We start from the raw sequence: 21,469 nt of genomic DNA on the forward strand, positions 1-21,469 counted from the left end.
ATGCTAATTATCTGAGGATTTGTATTTAACACTTTAAAATCGGGTTTAGCTTTTAGGTTATTGCTTTAGAAACACCTACTGTTAGAATGAAAAATTATCTTCCCAGCTCTTTGCCAGAAAAAGAGAAGATTCTGACTCATGGTTAATAAAACTCTTATTAATAATTAAATAATGCTGATGTTTAGTAGCACCCTACTGCTGCTGGGCATAAATATTACAGATGAGAACTATCAATCAGTGTCTCTAACTGAGTATAAGAACATGGCAGAGGTCACCAAGATGTTAAGAACTAGATCCAAAAAATGTTCCTGAATCAGGATTTAGGAATTCCAAATAGGATTTGCTTGTAAATCCAAGAGTAAAACCCTGAAGACTCCCACTTCACTTTTGTTTGACACTGGAAATGCTTCAGCACTTTGCCAGTCCAGATTTCTTGCTTTGCTTTCTTGCTTTTTAACCTTAAAAGCCCCAGTCACTCCGAAAGACCTGAGTGTGAGAATGTTCAAAAGCATCTCGGATTGGGGCAGAGCTTTGAAACCACTGTTGCTTTCATGTTTCTACCCTATTTGCATCCAGATATGAAACATTCATTCACTGGAGTCCCCTCATGACCACTCCAGTCAGCATTCTCAGCACGTGCCAGGTACAGAGCATGGCTCATTGCAAGCTCTTGTTGGTGACCATTAAAAAATAGGGCAAGGAGAAAAAAACAGATGCTTTTTCTTTATATTACAGTAAGACTGTACATGGAATTTATAGACCAGTTTAGCATTTACATAGGCTAGCCATAAAGTGGGGTGTGGCAGATGAAATTTCGTTGTCTGCTGGGGGAATGCTTCTTCCACAGCTTGTAGCTCCCAGCAGAATGCCTTGCCTGCAGCATTAGGTGTGCTGAGCAGGAATAGCCTGGCTATGCAGAAAGGAATTTAAGGCTCATTGCATATGTGTGTGCAAGAGTGAAATGGCTTTGTAGTGGAATGGTGATGACATCCACCTTGGATGAGGAAGAAAGGGGATCTTGCCTGTGCTTCACAGTCACTATGCTCCTGCATTTTGTTGCATGACTTTCATGGGGACTCAAGGTTCAGAGACCACACTTCTTCAGTAGTGTGATTTTAATTGGAGCAGACTGTGTGGCAATTTTAAAATTTAGTTTATTTTTGCCTTTTAAGGTTAGTCTTCTAAATTTTTTGAATTTTTTTTTTTTTTGTGTGGGTTTTTTTTAATATTTAAACTAGTTTTACAGTAGCTGTCTGTGGTTTAACAGTTGGTCATGTACTTGTGAGCCAAATGAAATGCAGGAGTGAGAGTGCTCAAGAGAACAGGGACTGTTTGTCATTAGTTTGTTCGTAGTCTTTTCCTAATTGGCTGATAATATATATCCAGATGCTTTCAAAGCCCCACTGAAACTGGAGTGACTACTTCAATACTTCATAACTATAGAGGCCAGAACCTGCCAATTCCCTGTTCCAGTACTGCTACTTAATTTAGTGGATACATATTTGAGTATCCCCTTTGAACTGACATTTGCACTTCTCAGGCACGTTGAGACTCAGACACAAATTGCTGTGATACTTTGCCCAGGAGCAATTGCAAGTAACTTGCCACAAAGCCTTGCATTACACACCAACCAACACTTCAGGGTAGCTTTATGGAAAATGTAGACAAAAAGCTATTCTGCCAAGACAGATGCACTCGTTTTGATTGTCTGGGTTTGGGAAACTGGATTAAAACCAACGCCTTTTAAAACTGTAGTCAAAGAGTAAGTGGCAGTTGGTTGTGCACTGGATCATTCTTGGGCAAAAGCAGCCTGGAACACAGGAGATGCTGCTGCATTGGGTAACCTAAAAGGGAGACAGGATCACTAAGTCCTTCCTTCATTCTCCTCCCTTGCCCAATCAAATCCAATTTAGAACAGTGTGTTTCTACACATTGCACCCACAAGTAGAGGGAATAAAAGATCAACTGACTTATTTTACAACTGAAGAAGCCCTCTCTGAAAGTATTGAAATAATTGCTCTTACAAAAGACATGTCAGAGGATCATCAGTGAGTCAAGGGTGTTAGGAGCAGAGTTTCTTATCTTGTTGTGCAGACAGCTCCTGCATTAGCACAACTCTCTCACAAGCTATGGAAGAGCACAGATCTACAGTTGATGTTGGCACTTTCTGCTTCAGTCCATCACTATTATTTCATCCACATCCATCCCAAAGCCCAACTCTGTCTTACTTTATGTTAGATAACTTACTACCACAAAGAAGGGGCATTGCAGTTAGGTAGAGATCTTACTTACTAGCTCTAAGTGTCTAAGCTTAATCAAGAAATATACTAGAAAACTGGGCTTCTGGCCACAAAATATTTTAACCAAAAAAATCCTGAGTTCCACAGTATATTTTTTTCTATTTGTCAGAGCAATTTAATACTCATTTTTTCCACACATTTTTTCTGTCTGCAAATATTTGATTCAGAGGCTCTGCTGAGATTCCTCAGGTGAGCCTCAGTGTATCTATCTCATTATCTCATTTTCTTCTATGACTAAGGTTACTCAGCCAAGCTGAACTTGCTGTGGGGTGTCACCAGGGACTCCTGTCATACTTTGGAGTAACTCTGTGAGAGACACAGGAATACACATCCTACATAAGACTGAAGTGTACAGGCTTCAAGGACCATGCCTGTAAAATGCCACAGCAGCTTTTCTGAATTTAAAGCTTGTTACCAGCCAAAGGATTCTCACTAAAAATTACAGGATTTGGGACTCAAGTTTTAATCTTCTACTGAAATGTAAGTGAAGGATCTAATTTCAGGAAGACAATTTTTGTCAAACATTTCTGAAAAGACTCTTTCTCCATACTGTTTAGATGCATACTTGTTACTAGAGGCAGACAGGGCTTTTTTTGTGTAGAAGAGAAACCAGCATAGCAGCAGAAGAAATAATGACAGGACCTGAATGATGGGCCCTGCCTATGTGAACCTCTGAACCTGTACTCCTGGTGTTTCTCCTACTGAGGGAGTTTCAATGTGTCCATAACATGAGGTCTTGCAGCACATCTTGTTACTCTTCAGGCAGCTTCAGGAAGGATATAAAAAACAGATGGATAAAGATGCTAGCAGTTCAGTAGTTTGTGCAGATGATCTTTCCATGTCAAGGAATAAACTTCCTGGCAGGACAGTGTTAGAGGGATTTATGCTGTTCCCTCTTCAGAGGAAGGGTTTGAGGCTGCACAGCTGCCAGCCTAAAACCATTTTAGATTTACTACTGGAAATTCACTTAAACAGCAGTGACACCACACACCACCCCCCAGCAAAGATTAAGAAGAAAAAAAGTCAAGTAGGAAACATTCTGGATGAAGAGAGAATTGCGGTACTTCTGATTAAAATCAGAATCAAACTCTCAACCACCCCATCCTAGGATTTTAGAAAGCTTTCCAGCACAAATCTGCCTCCAGTTTCCTCTTTGTTTATTCAATCATCAATTATCAAGAGACTTTTTGTTTTGTCTCAATGAGCTGCACAATTTGAAGCCACTGTGGTATCTCAGATAGTTCTCCATAAACTAATCACAGATTCCTTTGTGGCGCACACAGACTGGATTGGATTAAAATAAAAATCCCCCAAACCAACAGAATTTCTCTCTAATCTCTTCTGAGGATTATTATAATGTCATTTCCCCCTGTGAATCAAATAATACACAGACTTTGAAAGCCCTTAGTGTTGTTCTCAAAAAAACCCAGAAAATAAATGAGATTAGACATCATGATTTATGATGCTTCCAACCCTTTTTACAAAAAGGGAAATATGTTAATAATTAAAGTCACATGAGCTCAAATTCTTTTGGGTCCTAAGATATTATGGCATGCACTTGCCTAAAGAGCCCTCCAGGGCAAATGTACAATGACAGCAACTGCACTTGTGTCTTGGAAGTGGTAGCTCCCTTGACATATAATTACCTCTGATTAAAGTAGTGGAGTAATGCCTGTTGTTATGCTCTCTGCTGATAGCAACAAATGGCAATGGAGCATCAGCCATTTATCTTCCCTTTCCAGCAGAGCTTTGTCAGTGGCTGCTATTGTTGCTACATCATGTAGTTACTAACTGGGGACTTGAATGATTTATGCTACTCCCTAGCTTACTTTCACACTTTCTCACAACTCTTTTCATAGAAGCAATCTTGTGGCAAGTTTAACCGAATATTCATAAAATGGCTGGGTGTATTGGCAATTTTATTTGAGGTTTCCCAAAGCAAAGCAAAATAATACCAGCTTTACAATGATTTTGTTATATGGCAGATACTGACCTGAGTCTGTATAAAATGCTGGAAACCTATATATAAAGAAATTAAGTTCCACTAGAAAATCTTTGCAGGGCAGTTAGAGATGAGGGAGATAAATTTTCTCTTTTTCTTAGACAAGCACTAACCTGTCTCTTGACAAATGCTTGTCTCAATAGTCAAAGTGCCAGAGCACATTCTGGGACTTGACAAAGTACCTGGTCATGTATCTTAACTATAAATTTGTCTTCCTGCTTTTGTATAAACCTGGAATACAGCTCATGGAGTGAAAAGACACAGGCTGACTTTTAAGATGTTGTTCAAGATTTCATATATTATTTAGTAAAAACAATAAGACAAAGTACTCACACATTTGTGGGATATGTTCAGATCCTATTACCTAACTGTCTGAAAAACACTGAAAATAACTCTCTCTTCTTCTGTCAGCATGATAATGTGTTCCTTGTTATGATCTTATAAAATTCTGATGTTAGTTTGCTGCACTCTTTTCAGATCAAGAAGCAAATTCTAGGCCACTAGTCCTTGCTTTCTTGTAAGAAACGGCCACTAATAAAGTGCATGATGACTGTATTTCTGAGTTCCTTTCATTAGCACTCTTTAAAAATACAAAGATATTACACTATTAATTTGTATTGTATATGTGAGGCTCTCACTATTGTATTCCAATAAACAAAGCTCTGGAATATTAATAATTCCCTTGAATCAAGTGTTAAATTAATTTTACCCTGTATTAATCTATAAACTCAGTGTGAAATCCAGACCTAGATTTAAAACACAATTTACCTTAAATTTCAAAAGGACATTGGACTAAGTCATGTTTGACATTCCTCATAAACCTGTCTTCATGTCAGTATATTAGATGAATGCCTGATAAAGTTTTAGGTTGGAGAGCAGATTGGTTGAGTTAAACAGCCACTGCTGAGGACCTGATGTCTGCACTGTATATGCTTTGTCAGAACTGGCTTGGACTGCTTCTGACCTGTCTCCATAGAGTAAATGCCTAGTAGCAGCTAGAATGCCCTAAGCACACTCCCGAGAGCACATGCCTTGCTCTGTTTCATGTGAGAGTAATCCACTCAGTCTGTTCTGAGAATCAGAATTGTCACAGTTGAAAAAGACCTCTAAGATCACCATGTCCAACTGTCAACATCTCCTCCCTTCTGGAAAAAAAAAAAAATTGATATCTTCCCCCTTCTGGAAAAAAAAATTAAAAATTATCAATCTGTATCACCCACTACATAGTCTGAAGTGCCTCATCTACATGATTTTTAAATACTTCTGGGGGTGGTGATTCCACCACTTCCCTGGGCAGCCCATTCCAATGCCTTGATAAAGATATTCTTCCTCGAATATGGTCTAACCCCCCCATGGTGCAACTTCAGGCTGTTTCCTGTGGTCCTGTCATTGTAGTTGTAGAGAGCAATAAGGTCTCCTCAGCCTCCTCTTCTCCAAACTAAACATTCCCAGTTCTCTCAGCCTCTCCTCACAGAACTTGTTCTCCAGACCCTTCACCAGCTTGGTTGCTCTTTTCTGACCTTGCTCCAGAAGCTCAAGGTCTTCCTTGTAGTGAGGAGCCCAGAACTGAACACAGCACTCCAGGTGAAGTTTCACCAATGCCAAGTACATGATCACTTCCCATCTCCTGCTGGCCACACCATTCCTGATACAAGCCAGGATGCTGTTGACTTTCTTGGCCACCTGGACACAGTGCTGGCTCATATTCTGCCAGGTATTGACCAGCACTCCCAGGTCCTTCTCTGCCTGGCATCTTTCCAGCCACTCCTCCCCAAGCCTGTAGCACTGCATGGGGTTGTTGTGACCAAAGTGCAGGACCAGACACGGCCTTGTTAACCTCATTTTACTGACCTTGGCCCACCGGTCCTGCCTGTCCAGGTGCCTTTGCAGAGCCTTCCTACCCTTGAGGAGATCAACACTCCCACCCAACCTGGCGTCATCTGCAAACTTACTAAGAAAGCTCTCAATCCCGTCATCTAGATCATTAATGAAGATGTTGAACAGGACCAGTCCCAAAACTGAGCCCTAGGGAACACCACTGGTGACCAGCCACCAACTGGATTAACTCCACTGACTACAGCTCTCTGGTCCCTGCCACGTAGTAAGCTACATATGGTCTCTGCCTTAATTTTTAACTCAATGAAGAGTATACATGTCTATGCTATGAGCTGCCAGCTCCTCAAGGAAAATGCTGCTGGAGATGGTGTCAGAGGCTTTACTAAAATCTAGGTAGACAATGTCCACAGCCTTTGCCTTTTCCACTAGGTGGGTCACCTGGTCCTAGTATGGGACCAGGCTGGTCAAGCAAGACCTCCCTTCCCTGAACCCATGCTGGCTGGGCCTGATCCCCTGGCTGTCCTGAACTTGCCATGTGAGTGCACTCAATATGAACCTCTCCATAATTTTTCTGGGCATGGAGGCTGACAGGACTGCAGTTCACTGGATCCTCCTTCTGGCCCTTCCATAATGCAAGAAAAAGTCTGCAATAACATTGGGATAGAACTCCTGATCTGACCTAAAACACTAATGGAGGCATACTCTTTAACAGGAGAGGCACAGAGTACCCTCCTTGAAAATTTACCAAGGGATGAAATGTGTATTTAAAATGTTATTGTCATGATTTAATGCTGGCCCAGTAATTAACTGAGTGACAGATGCTCTCTATTTATCCCCCTCCCTGATAAAGAAAGGAGAGAGAATAATGGAGAGAGGCTTATGGGTTGGAAACTAAACTACACAGCTTTAATGAAACAGAAATGATAAAAAGGAAAAATTGTTAAATATAAAGAAATATACAGAAAAATGATACCATGTTCCTCCCCCATCTCCCCCAGTAATGCTCACGTCACCACTGGAGCTGCAGGGCAGCCCTGGGAAAGTCCAGGCTGGACTCCTGGAGTCAGCAGCAGTCGGGAGCTGGAGGCAGGAACACACAGATTCAGACTGGCACGGATCAGGACCACAGGCAGACGAATGGATGGAATCCTCCCAGGATGCCAAAGCAAACAGGAACAGGAGAAGCATAGCCAAAGGAGCTTGACCCTTCCAATCCTTCAGATTCATACCAAGTATGACATGTTTGGGATGGAATACTCTGGTCAATTTTGGTCACCTGTCTTGTCTGCTCCTCCCTAAAGGAGGGTTGCAGGTGTGACTTTACTCCTTTTCTCTTTCCAGAGCATAAGATGTTCCTCAGAACTGAGCAGTGTCCTTGGTTCTGCACACCATTCTCTTGCCATAGCTATAAACATCAAACATTATCAGTCTTAGAAGCAGACACTGACTGAGAAACTTGCTGTTAATTCCAGTGAGCACAGCCACTTAAAAGAGACTCAAATGAAAGCAAAATTAGAAGACAGAAAACTAGCTCTATCTTCGCCCAAACCAGGCAAAAATCAAAACCATACTTCACATACTAATGGCTGAATTTAGTCTTCATAGCCAAACATTTCATGACATAGTCAAATCCTCTACCCATAGGACATGGTGAGCATCAGGCCAATCTGTACCCCCTTAGCATGTGAAAAATCTTTTCTCACACTTTCAATTTACTTTATTCAACTAAAATTCAGGAGCTATTCAGATGTCAGAAAAGGTCCTGTAGCTATGTCACAGGGTGAGAGAGAAATAGAAATTAAGACTTCATAAAGGCAATGAGCAAAATAAATCAATTAATAAGAACAATTTGCTATCTACATTTCTATAAATACGCAGAAAACTTAGAAGTTGCTTTCACATTAAAAACCAATAAATTCTCTTACAGATGAGGCTGAATAGCCTGATTTTCCATTATTTCCTATAATCTAAAGTTGAGAGCTTTGAAAAACAATATCTGTACTCCAGGAGCAGGATTATTCTTCTCCAGCTCCTTGCATCCACACTTCAGCTTCCTTAGCAGTCAACAGAGAGTAAGAGGGATTCTCAGAGTAGGGTTCCTCAGACCAGTTTTAGACATCTCTTTTGCAATGACTTGAGGCTTACGGAAGTCTCTCTTTCTCATGCTTCTTAATTACAAGAGGGAAGATTAGATTATGGCTTTAGATTTAAAATCCAATTTTTTTTACAGGTGTTTACACACATTCTGTCAGATGAATCACATTCCAGATATCTTTGGCATTATTTCATCTGCCTAGTGAGAGGAATGCCCTACAAGGGAAATCCAGTAGGAGCACTCTTTGAACTTTTCTGTAAGAAATACATTAATTTCTTGACATGGCTATTTCAGACTCAGAAATTCCACTTCTTGTTGCTACCTCAAGTTCCTGTCCTTTACTACCAATATGCATAGTCACATTCTGTGATTTCCTAAGCCCAGAGCCTCAAGTATTCGGATCAGATCAGGGTCTGAGTGTGCACACTGCTAAACACTGCGACCAACCCTGTCACAGGAATGTATTTTAGCCTACTCATTTTTTGGCCTCAGTGAAAATATATAAATACATGCTTAAGTAGTTTGGTGGTCAAGGTATAATCTAAGAGATCAACCTAAAGCTCTAAGTATGAAACATACCATACAGCAGTAGATTATCAGTAGAAATGACAATTTATAAAAATAATAATAATTTAAAAAAAAAAAAAAAAAAAAGAGGAAAATACTATGGACACGGATAGCCAGGAACAGAGTGCTTTGTAGCACAGGAATTCCATGGCTTTATCTGACAAGTTGCTCTTAGTGAACTTCAAGAAATCGTAGAGACTGTGAAATTGCAAGGTATCACCATGGAACAATTAAAGAAAAAAAGATTAATTGATAGAGGGGAGCCTGAACAAAAAAATGTAAATTTGAAACATTTAAACCTAAATTTGGAAATTTTACATATGTAGATTTCATAATACTATCATGAAAGCACATCTGGCTGTAAAATGATGGGTAAGTTTCCTTTTCCAGTTCGGTCCCATTAATAGATCTAATAATTGCTTCTTTCTCTCCTTCACATTTTTTAGGAGAGTGCTATTACAGCAGTATGGTTAGTCACAGCAATTTTCTGTACAGCTAGTACTTTGGGTAAACACCTCCCACTCATAACTGTTTGGACAAAGAAGATGGGAAATTATGTGAATGCAGTCCATGTTAAGGCACGAGGTTTGACATGAGGCAAAATCAAACTGTGAAGCAGCAGACTGAATAGGCACTTGAAATCTTTTTTCCAACAGGGGATCAGCAATTACTCATGTGACAAATACCATGAAATAAGATATGAGATCATCTTCAGTAAATCAATCAAGCAACTGTTTGTCTGTTTCATCTAAAAAGTGCCTAGTTAAGTAAAAAAAAAAAAAAAAAAAGAAAAAAAAAAGAAAAAAAAAAGAAAAAGAAAAAGAAAAAAAAAGAAAAAGAAATTAAGAAATGTCTGGGAAACAAAACTCAGGGTTAATCCTTGTCTTGTGTGTGTTTTTTCCTCCAGACCAGGTACAAGTCATACATCTCTGTTATCTTCCTGGAGCCATACCCAGCAATCTTCCTTGTGTGGGGTCAGTAGGTGTTAACAGAGAGCACCTAACCCCAACCTGCATTGCCTTTTGTTTGGTAGGTATGAAAAAAGTGGGTGCCATGGGTTTAAACTACTTAAGGGTGAGGAAAGCCCAAGATTCGAAGTTTAAACTTTCACTAGATGATTACAGGAATGGGCAGCAGAGTGCAATGCTTCTGTCTGCAGCACGCTTTGGACAAAAGGAAGGGTATTTCTTGACTGCACTCAGTTTGCAAATATTTGTATCATGCTATGAGTGCAGCTGCTGGATGGGACTTACAAACCTATATTTTTTTATAAATGTGGTATGTGGTGATACTCTTAGACAAGTCAAAAAGCCTTTTAGATAGAAAGGGAAGGTGAAGGGTCAGGGTTTTGGGGTATTTTTATTTGGGGCCTTTTTAAGGCTCATGTCTTGAGCTCTGGCGTGTCAAATGGACATCATGGTGGCAATGAAGGGCTTCTGTAGATGTGGACAAGACAGTAACTCTTCCTTGTAGTGAAAGACATCATGGTGTGTTTACATTGTATAGACTGTCAATTTCTCACTAATACAGTCCCTCCAAGTCCCCTAACACCCCCATTTCTTTTCTGCAACAAGCTCAGACACAGGATAAAACTATATATGTGTCAAGTTAACTTTTAAGCAATAGAAAAAAAAAAAGAAACCAACCCAAAATTACACTTAGGAAGGTGTTTTATATATGACTATTCAAAATGCCAAGGCCACTTTTTTTGTCTCCTTTAGCAGCCTTCTGAAAGGTGCCTGCTGCAAGACAAGTGGTTTCAGTCTGACCTGATCTACAGGGCAGAACACGATAAACAGGTGGTCACTGTCACTCAGCTACCAGGCTACATAATTACCTAAAATAGTAATTAAATCAAAATTACTGCATTAATAAGATGGTGTAAGAGAACTGCTCTTTAAAATATTCCAAGGGCACCAGCACTTTGTCGACTCAATTGAGGAAGAACTACAGTTCTGGAAATCTACATGATGCTGTTTTCATAATTACAAATTGTAGGCAGAGAGACTTTCATTAGCAGTTACACCATAAAATATGAACTAGGAGCTTGTAGCATGGGCTTACATTTTTAGATTTGAATTTATCTACATTAACAAGATATCAGAAAGAGGCATAATGTTTATCTTTCTTTGTGCATTCACACCATTACTATATAGTGGAAAAAAAACCTGCTTCCCTTCATCTTGTGTTGCAAGCTGCACATGGAAAAGAAGCCTATCTTTTTGTAGCAGACATCCCAGGCTTCCCCTCTCCCATTGCTCTCCTGCCAGTCAGAACAGCAATGAGTATAGATTTCTTGCTAGTCAGTGAAGGCTATAGACCTTTCCCCCCATAAACATATTGCTTAATTTTACAAAGATTAAGTCATGTACTTATTTTCACAGAGAGAATACTTACTCTGCATAAGGTCAAGTGAATGTGTAAGTCTTCGAATGACTGGGATATAAATAGTTTGTCTATTTGGCTATTTAGAACACCATTGCTCATACATGCCTATCAGTTTCAGTAAAGTTTTGCATGTGCAAGAGATAACGGGTCACATTTCAGACGATGTCAGTGAAGGTTCCAAAAACCTTTGCAAACCTTTGCAGAGCTCGACCAGTGCAGAACCACTTTACTAGCTGCCTCATTTCTTTTTCTCCCTCTACCTCAGGGCAAACTCGCATATTTAGCTATTCTTCAATATTTTATTTTTCCCCACTGAGTTATATTTACCTGATTAGGTTTTCCAAAGTAAATTTTAAAAGATTTCTTTTTGGTTTGTTTTTTTATTTTTCTCCCCCAGTGAAGGTTGGTTCAGTGGTTATGTAAGGCAGATTCTGGCCAGCCAGAGCCTCACCAGTGCCCCTCAATCCTGGCTTTTGACATAGTTGTTATCCCTGTAATGCCTCTCTCTCTTAAGCTGAAGCTGCCAACTCTGTTCAAATGTGCAGTGGTTTTCTGCTGTGGGCAAAGAGCCACCAAGACTGAAGCTGGATCCATGAAACTCATTTCATGGCTAAATGCTGATTCCTTTAACTGTAACCCTTGTAGGTAATAAAAGGTCAAAGTATGCCATGAAGCAGCTTTTTCTGGGGTGAAGAGGGAGGTAGGCACCTCTCTGTGCTGGAGTATGAAAAGGTTTGTTGCCCCAAAGCAACAAAGATATGGTCTAGTAACCTGGGTAAGGAAAAAAAAATGGTGCCAGCCTTTTTTTTTCTTCTTTTTAGATTTCTTTTTTCTTGACTGAAGTTTTAAATGGCTATTTGTGAGGAAACTTCTCTTATTGCAAACAATAATTCATCTGTCTGCTTTTGCAAGGATTAAGTCTACACCAAAAGGGAGACAAAACTCACCCACATTATTTCTGTCTGCGTGGAATTTACAATAATGAAAAGAAAGCACCTCAGCCATTTGCCATGGGGCATCTGGAAGGCTTGTGTTTTCATCTTACTAACTAGCTCCGTAAGGGAGGCAATTCATGTTTTCCCTGGAAAAATCTCTGCAGATAGCAGGGTTGGCCAGAAAGAAATGTGACCTCTTCAAAACCTACCCAGCATTTCAATACAGAGTATTCCACCACAAATCTGGTGGTGGAAGATTGGTTACTTGAGTAACAAACTAGATAATTTGGTTTTATCATCCATTTATCTCCAGGGTAAATTCATACAACTCAGTGCTCTGCCACTGAGTAGAGGTTACTCAGCTGTAAATAAGCTAGTTAAGATATGAGAACTAGTTAAGTTTGCATTGCTTTGGACTCTTCCAAGCTAGGATGTAATTCTTCCCAAACCAGTTAATTAGCTTAAGCATCCAACCAGCAATTTTCACAACAAACTAACCCAATTATCTCTGCATGATATGACATTGTGTTGTGTCTGAGCCCAGAATATGTCTGTCTACATATGGGAAAAATTAACCACAGGTTGTGCCACTGAAAATAGCTGTGGGTGCTCTGGGGAGAGGGATAGTTCTCTTCTGCCCTTCATAATATGAATATCTAGACTGAAAACCACATAGTGAGTACCGTGCTATATGCTCAATTTTTACGCCAACTGAACTACTTTAAAGTCAAAATCACTATTAGTAAAGGGCATGTGGAGCTCAGAATTTAATTTCCAGAATGCAGCAGAAACCAAAGTTTTTTCACATTCATCTCGGTGTTATCCAGTAATTTTGTCAGAGTTGGATGCTCTCTCCAAGGAGATAACAGCTTGAGTTTAAGCAGAACTGCAGATTTTCTACATTGCACTGGAAATGCTGATGAGCTACTGGTGGCTCCTGCTGTCCAGGAAACCTCTGACAACACACTTTTATCATAAGGGCAGTATTTTTATGACCTGCATTACTATAGTATTTCAGCTTCTCATTTTACTTAAAAAGTTCTTCTTCCTAAGAAGTGAGGAAGCACATCTCTCCCCTTAAAAGGCTAAGGTGGGCCACTGACTTGCTTTCAGCTGTGACAGTTACAAAAGATGTATTGATTTAACCAGCATAACACATAGAATCATAAAGAAACAATCACAAGATAAAGCTTAAGAGGAAGAGCATAATTTTCTGTAAGAAATGTAGTATGCATAATTATACTGATGCCAAGCATATCTGAGCAGAGCACATGGTTATTTTCTATTTTATCCTCAGGAAGCACTGCTAGGTGGCCATTTAATTTAGTTTCCCAAGTTATTGTTCACTCCAATTTTAAAAGATTAAGGGTATTCAACTGATTGTTTTGCTCTTAACTTCAGGTTTAGTGATATCTAGTCAGTCCACTGAAAAATTACCCACTTTCTATGTAGCCACTGTAAGCATTTAGGCATTTCTTTATCTATTATTTCCTGTTTTCCTGTAGGAAGACAGGAACAGAATAAGAATTTTGCTGAAAACCTCTCTTCCTCAACCTTTATAGAAAAAGAACCTCATCCACATAATCCACGTTACCTTAAGGACTGTGGACTCATAATAACAATCCTGTCATTATTCCAAAAATAGTTACATTTTAAGCTAAACCAGAATTGCTAGCAAAATCCAGGTATGAATCTTTTCTGACAAAACCAGCTGTTACCATTTTAGAGTATTGCTTGATAATGTACAGTTCCAAGTACAGAACGGTCTTGCACTGAAGGCTCCAGAAGAAATACAGACAGTGCTCCAAGCTCCTGTGTTTCTTTTCTTACTAAATAATTACCCACTTGCTGGGATCTGCCCTTTAGGTATCTGTCAGCACTGTCACAGTAAATGACAGCATGACTGTTTCAGCACATTTCAAATATTGTGCAGTCAAGAAGGATGCCCCTCTCTGAAGTCACGTTGTGCTTTTTTCACCAGTTACACCCACAGTTGTTATAATGGCAGCTTTGCATTGATCCATGACCCTCAGTGTCTTTCAGTCACTTAGAAATTCAATTCCCTTGTAAAATATGAAATTGGACACTACATGACACATTCAGCACAAAATCTTAGAACATTTGGGTTGCAGGATTTCTGCTCTTCCTTTCAGAACTCAGTAGGAGACGAGAGGCACAGGAACGGACACCCTCTGCCTTTAGAGCTTTAGAGCCCTACCAGAACCACACGTGTCTCTGGGATAAATCCAGACAGAGGAGTTTTCCCCAGTATCTGCCCTCAGAGCAACCATGTAATGCTGGTTTCTATGCCCATTCTACTTACAGAGTCAGTTGTGAGATATCCACTTGCACTTAGAATAACCTCAGCTCTGTACAAGAATTGGGATACCTTGGGATGAAATGTAATATCCTGTATTATATATGACAGTACAGTCCTTAATTTGTTAGAGACACCAGTGAATAAGAATAGCACAGGAAATATTTTTAAATATAAGAAATGTAACCTCTGAGAGCTAGTCACACCTTTGGCATGACCCCTTGGAGTCATTTTTACATTCCTAGCAGTTTCCTTACAGTGCAGAGCACATATTCTCATTCTTGCACATTCACACATTACAAGACATAGAAAAGAGTGTACGTAACAGAAACAGGATCTTGTTCTGCTTGCTGTACCTAAAGAATCATTTGCATCAAGGATGATGCCAAACTTCCAATTTTAAAATAACTTGTTATAAAAATGCCAAATCTGATGATGAACCAACCCGTGCAGAAGACTTTCATCTTAATTTTTTTTAACTAAACTTCCCCCCTGTTTTTTTTTGCCTAATGAATAATAACATTTGTGTGGATATAACTTCCTGAGGACTATGGTATTAGGAACCCAATGGAATTTAAGATGTAGATTATAACTGGCATGATAAAGGGTCACAAGTATATCTTTTCTGTCAGCTTGTTCCCTTAGGAACCTCTAACCTTGGATCATTGATATAACAGACCAGCACAGCCCATTGTGTCAGTTCATCTGTTGGGATCTGTGCACTATAAGCTTGACAGATTTACTCCACAGCAATTATGCTCTATTGTGACAATACTATTTGATGATTATAAACAACAAACCACATAATCTGTTATTACAGAACACAGCTATGTACCCAGATGGAAATTAAGTTCCTAGACACTGCCAGTTGCAGTTTTTAAAACTGTGACTCTTTCAGTCTTTGTGTTATTAGGTGCAATACTCTAATTTCCAGCATACATTTATCTCAACCCTAGCAGATGAAAGGTCTTCAGAATTTAAAACCTAATCCTGCAGGTGTTCTGTGATTTAATATTTTCTAAGTAAATATTATCTTTTAGGCTTCTAGATGTTTACTCCCATTCACTGTGATACTAACTGTGCTGTTATTGTTTCTGTACCAACACTGAAGATGAAACAAGGAAATACTATAAAATCGATCACATAAATTAATGAAACATAGCAGAACATTCTGGTACTGTCTCCATAGACACTTCTGCTTAATAAATTTTTTTTTAAATGATGGGCAAAGTGCTATGCCACTGCAAATATGAACAATCACTGTGATGGAAATTTTGCTGACTGATGCAGCTGAAGGTGTGGAGTAGTGGGATTTGTGAAATTTATACTATTTTCAAAGTAAACGCGTGCTCCCTTACAAGTGTGTGCAATCTAAAAAAGTTCACATTTTCCACAGGTTTGTTTTAAAAATCTGTCTTGATTACAGAGATTTTCATATTTCCAGTATGAGTTCTGGACTTATGTTCCCCAGAGATTATAATTACACTGTAGGTACATCTATATTTTCATCCATGTAGATGGACACTACTGGAATATATACATATACTTTGTTTAAGCAATAGAAAATTCACCATAAATAATATATTAATGAGGACTACACTTGGATGAGTTATGTAAAAGCCATTGCAAATCACCACAGCCATTATAATGCACTTTTGAGAAGAAACCCCCATTTAAACATACTTCCACATATTTGTATCAAAAGGGGAAAAGACTCTTACCCTTACCTAGCATGCGAACACATTTGGCATTCTGGTCAGGACTATCAAATGAGATTTCTCCACACCTCTGAAAAAAAACAAACCAAAACAAAACAAGAAGGACATATTTAGTTGAAGACTTGGTGATAGTATCCCTATTCTTGTCTTCTGGTACTTCTGTTTATGCTTGCTACTGGAGATATTCAGAGATGCATTGTTAAAAATACCATAATCAAAAGATTTTCAAGTAGCCAAAGTCTGAGGGAGAAAGAACATCAACACTATGGAAGGATTGGTCAGCACTGTATTCCAGGACATCCAACCAGAAAAACTGAAGGGAACAACTACTACCTTGGTACCTATGGCTTAAGCTACCGTCTCACCCACATTACTGTTTGCAGCATCAGGCCTGGTTATACAGAAGGCCTCCTTTACCACTGGTTGCAGCCCTCCCCAGTATACTGATTTAGTTGTCACACTGCTTCCCCCTAAACATCTGTGGACCCTAAGGATCTGTGAAATTACCTGGTTAAAAAAGAACCAACAGCCATGTTGATGCAATGATCTATGTTTCTGAAAAAAAACCTTATTTAAAAAAAAATCCCACTAGTTCTTAAGATAATTATTAAGGAAAGTTGTCACTTCCCAAAATTTGAACTTTGCATAACACATATGCATAAAATTCTTCTGCTGTAAAATACAAGTAAGTTACATCTCTATACTAGCATGTTTTGTTCTGAAAAATCATATTCACATGTACAGATATATTAGGGGGCTGATATTCTGTCCTCACACAAACCCAGTGAAGGAACGTCACTAGAATTAGGATCAGAATACAAAAATGTTGGGTTGTTTTCAAAGAGAAGACATTAATTTTCAGTCCTTTATGCAGAGAGGCATGCCAGGTTACCTGCCAGGAAAACATAGCTGGTGTGGCTCGAGTCTGATCCAGCTCCAATTAAAGTCAGTGTACAGCTCCCACTCACTTCAGTAGTGGTTGCTTCAGGTGCTACAAAACTGATTCAGTTTTGTGTTGCTATGCTCAATGTTTGTGACAGGAGCTTAAGTGGTCTGTACTTTTAAATCTACATATTTATGCTTTGGGTACCTAGGACTATATGGGAATAAAAGCACAGCAGTTTAAGTTTGGAAAAATCACTGAGAGCTACCCATTTCCCTTTCTCTTACACAGGGTCTTTTTTCAGCACATTTTTCTCTACGTCAGACATAGCTGTTAGTAGTGTCTTCTTCTTTTTTTTTGTTTTGTTGTTTTTGCTTTGTTAATAACAGTGACATTTACAGCAAATATTAAAATCTACAAAGAATCAGGTAAGTAAAAAAACCCAGAACTTCAAAGAGGATGAAACAGATAAAACGGTTTAATAAATGAGCAACACATTTGGAACTTACTATTTTTAAAATAGCCTTCACCTCCCTCACACTGAAATAAACACAAATAAACAAACAAAAGCCCATCTCCCACACAGAGTCTCTTCATATATCAGTACATCTAAAAAGAGCTAACAGATGCCTGTATTAACCTTCCTAGGTGGGAGCACACACTACTGGAAGATTGCAAATGAAAAACAACACCCAGCATTTCAAAGTTAATTTTATGAATGCTCTTACAACAGCTCCCTGTCAGGAGACACAGAAATTTGCTAATATATTTTTCTACATAGGATGTTAAGATATGTTCATCTTTGCTGGATCATAAGTATACTTAGACAAACACAGATTTAAGAAATCCCATCAAAATTCACTGCCTGCCTCGCCCCTGAATTTGAGCTGCTCTTTGAAAACCCCATGCTATTTTTGATTTAGTCTCTCAGATGTATTGTGTGTTCCAGACATATTTATATAAACAACACATTTCAGGCTGGCAAACTCTGGCTCACAATATCTAACAATACTCACCAGTCCTAGTGTTATGAAACTGGGAAAATGGCTAATGTTCCCCAGAGTCTCCTAACTTCCCACTGGATCCATTATGATGATGGATGAACTTTGAAACTTTGCGGGTAAGAGTCAGATAATTGTATACAAGGTCACAGTCTTATCTTAATTCCCTTAACTCCTGAAGCCCACAGAACTGGCTGAAAATCATGCAGCCTAGGACATTTCTCACTGCTACCACTGCAGCTGGAAATAGCAGGAGAAAAATCTCCAGTAGCAATTTAATTTCTGATGTGAGTAAAAGTTCATAGGTACACCCCAATGGGATGAATAATAAACTGTTACCAAAATGTTCAGAGTATCTCAAAAAGACTTAGTTGGATCCAGAATGTGCAAAGTGGCACAGAAATGCAGCAGGAACTAATTTTTGCTCATCCAAAGATGAGAGCTGTTGGGACATTTTGCTGTCAGCAAATGTTTTCCATTAACAAGAAGTAAGGAAAGACTGAAGGATTTAATCTTCAGAATTAAACTGGACTTTGCCATCACTGCTACCAGTTCCTGCCAGGGATGGATAAGTTGTCCTTTTCCTGGCCCATCTTACTTCTCTTTCTGGTTTGGGTATGTTCTACCTGCTTTTATACTGGTCTGGTGCTGAGAGCTGAGGCTAAGAGTTTCACCAGTCCCTATCACTTTTCAAACTAGTCCCAAAGCACCTGCTCATGCTCTTCTAAAAGATTTGAAGTTGGCCTAGAGAGTCAGCAGTGGATCGATCAGAGAGCAAAAATAGGAATTTGAAACTAGATGCTGGTTTTCTACTTTTTAACTTCAATCAGTCAGAAAGCAGAGTAAGGAGTAAGAATAACCCTGGACATATCTGCTGGGTATATGCAGACCTATTACACACTTTAAGATCACCACAAATGTTTATTGAAGAAGTTGAGAAAGAAATATGACATCTGTCTTGAAGACTGCCTAAAGAGCCTCTAGAAACTGATGCTTATAAGCACCACTACCCATATTCATAGGAGTCAGGTCTGGGAAGAGATACCATTTTAGGGAAATAAGAATATCAAAGGTCAAATATACTATGAGAAAAGGAATGAACTCAAACAGAAGAGCTGCATCTGGACTTCATTTCTTGAAATCTATGATGAGATTGGATTCACAGTCCTGGCCTATATTTGAAGATAGTAAGAGTTCCAAGATTTCACTCTAAATAGATGCTAAATCATATTACTGGGTCTAAATGATCACTGAGTTTTGTCTTCATGGTTAGGTCTACTACAACACTGAGAGAGGATTTGCTGTTGAAAACATTAAAGCAATGTTGTGCTTGGAAATGGTCAGACTTTAACAAAGTAGTGGATAAACAAAAGTAAATTTGACCCCTCCAGATCTTCATGATACCTTCATATCTCTTGAATCACTAAATAGTGGATAGACTGGGAACTTTATGGTGGAATGTATAATTCCTGTCAGTTAGTAACACAGATGTAATTCCACATAGGAATGTAGCCTGCAATTCATTATGCATGTGAGAAAATACTTATGTAATAAAATAAATTCATCAGTTATCATCTCTCTACTCCCTTTTCTGAGCTCAGATGCACAACATGATGCTGAGTCTGTTACACAAGCTGAAATGTGGTAAACTAAAATGGGACTTACAAATTCCCCATGGGAAAAGAGACCAACTCGCAGAGCAGCTGAAAATGCAGCTTAAAAGCACTAAGATAAAAAAAGGAGTAGCAAGAGGAGAACGAGGATGAAAGGGCATGATATTCAGGAGAAATGTGACAGCAACTCTGGTCCTTTAATGAGATACATAAATTGGACAGCTTAAAGCTAGTGTGCTTGGCTCTGATGGCCCAGTACCACCTGTTGGAAAAGGAAAATACCACATTACATAGGCACCATCCTCCATAGCAAGAGACTCTGCTGGAGAAGGGTGCTGTCAGGCAAGATAACATCTTTGTAAGATACTATGAAGAGTACACAGGACAATAGGAAGTCTTCTGCAAGGAGTCCTTATGCCAAAAGAGTGTAAGTAAAACTGCAGAAAAATTTTTACCAGCACAACTGGTAAGAAAAAGTTCATTCAGAGAGCAGGCAGAAAATATGCTCTAGTCAGTTGTACCAATGCAGCAGTGCATCTCATATTACAGCTTTGGTATTACGTGATCATTCATAGGTTGGGTTTCCATTTCCAGCGTGCCTGGGCTCACACCACCTGCATTTGAGGATCTGAGATATGTAGCAGTAAACAGGGTGTATATACCCTAGACAGAATAAGCCCTTAGTTGGTTTTGTTGTTGATGTTGTTGTGGGGTTTTTTTTTTAATGTTATGGAGAAAACTCTACCTATGAAAAAAATGTTTTTGAAGTCATTATATTCAGCTTCTATCTTTATAGCAAATAGAAGTGTTATGCATTGCAAAAAGAGAGATGCAGATCAAGTAATTGAAATAAATATAGCTAAATTCTTCACTATGACAAAATTCAGCAAGTGAAGATCTGGAAGTGTTTGTCATGAGAGTTGCACTAAGTGATATATCAATTTTCTATCTATTAAATCCATATAATTAACATTTAACTATTTTAATAATTTCAGAGTGTATAGTCCTTTGAAAGCATAACAAAGATTTTTCTGGCATGAAATTTGAACATGCACAATTTTGATGCTGCAGACAACCAATTTTTGAAAAGCCAGTTTAGTCAGTTAAAAGGTTATTTGAGTCGGAATCATATCTATAGGCTTCTTCACTCTGTTCTGTTCTGCATGTTCTGAGGATGATGTTCTATGTGTATGTCTCTTCCAACATTGCAGTAATCATTGAGGTATTTGATGCACAGGATCAGCCAAACATGCCCATAAAGTCTGGATAATTTTCTTATGCAGGAGGCAACAGGGGCTATTATAACTCCAAATAAAGATGTGTTAATTACCCATTGATTACATGCCAAATATTTTTTTAGGAATCCATTTGATTTCTTTTTTTTAAAGCAACCTTAAGTTAATATGCTTCACTCTCACCAACAGCAGAAAGAACTGGATTCTACATAACATAATTTGTTGTAGCTCTTTTTCAAAGTACTGCATATAATTTCCCACTCCTTTAGAAATCAGAGTTAAAAGATATGCTCATAGACACAACTATTTAAAAGAATTTAAGGCAGATCAAATAGCTTCTATGCTTCTATGAAAAAATGGATGAACTCAGAAGCAAAAAATTGCTAGTTATTCATATTTCTGTTTTCCTATTATGTTTCTTTCTCCATCACCTTTAAAATGTACTTCAATAAAGTCCTCTCGTGTGTAAAAAATCATTCTAATTGCCTAAGGATTTGTAGATGTAGAGTCTGCTGGTGTGAAAAGCAACACTACTTTGTATATCTTAGCAACCCTTTATGAGAAAAAAATGGCCACTCA

The 21,469-nt window shown here is 38.7% G+C and overlaps 1 protein-coding gene across 2 annotated transcripts in view; it reads right to left on the reverse strand.

Moving 5' to 3' along the window:
* PDE7B (phosphodiesterase 7B) overlaps nt 1-21,469 on the reverse strand; it is a 170,948-nt gene that overhangs the window by 98,002 nt on the left and 51,477 nt on the right. For both annotated transcript variants that reach the window (XM_071740844.1, XM_071740846.1), the window contains one exon: nt 16,168-16,228. In XM_071740844.1, the coding sequence (XP_071596945.1) occupies nt 16,168-16,228 (61 nt within the window). The remainder of the gene's footprint in view (nt 1-16,167; nt 16,229-21,469) is intronic.

Source organism: Heliangelus exortis, chromosome 3 (genome assembly GCF_036169615.1).
Source record: "Heliangelus exortis chromosome 3, bHelExo1.hap1, whole genome shotgun sequence".
NCBI classification, from domain to species: domain Eukaryota; kingdom Metazoa; phylum Chordata; class Aves; order Apodiformes; family Trochilidae; genus Heliangelus; species Heliangelus exortis.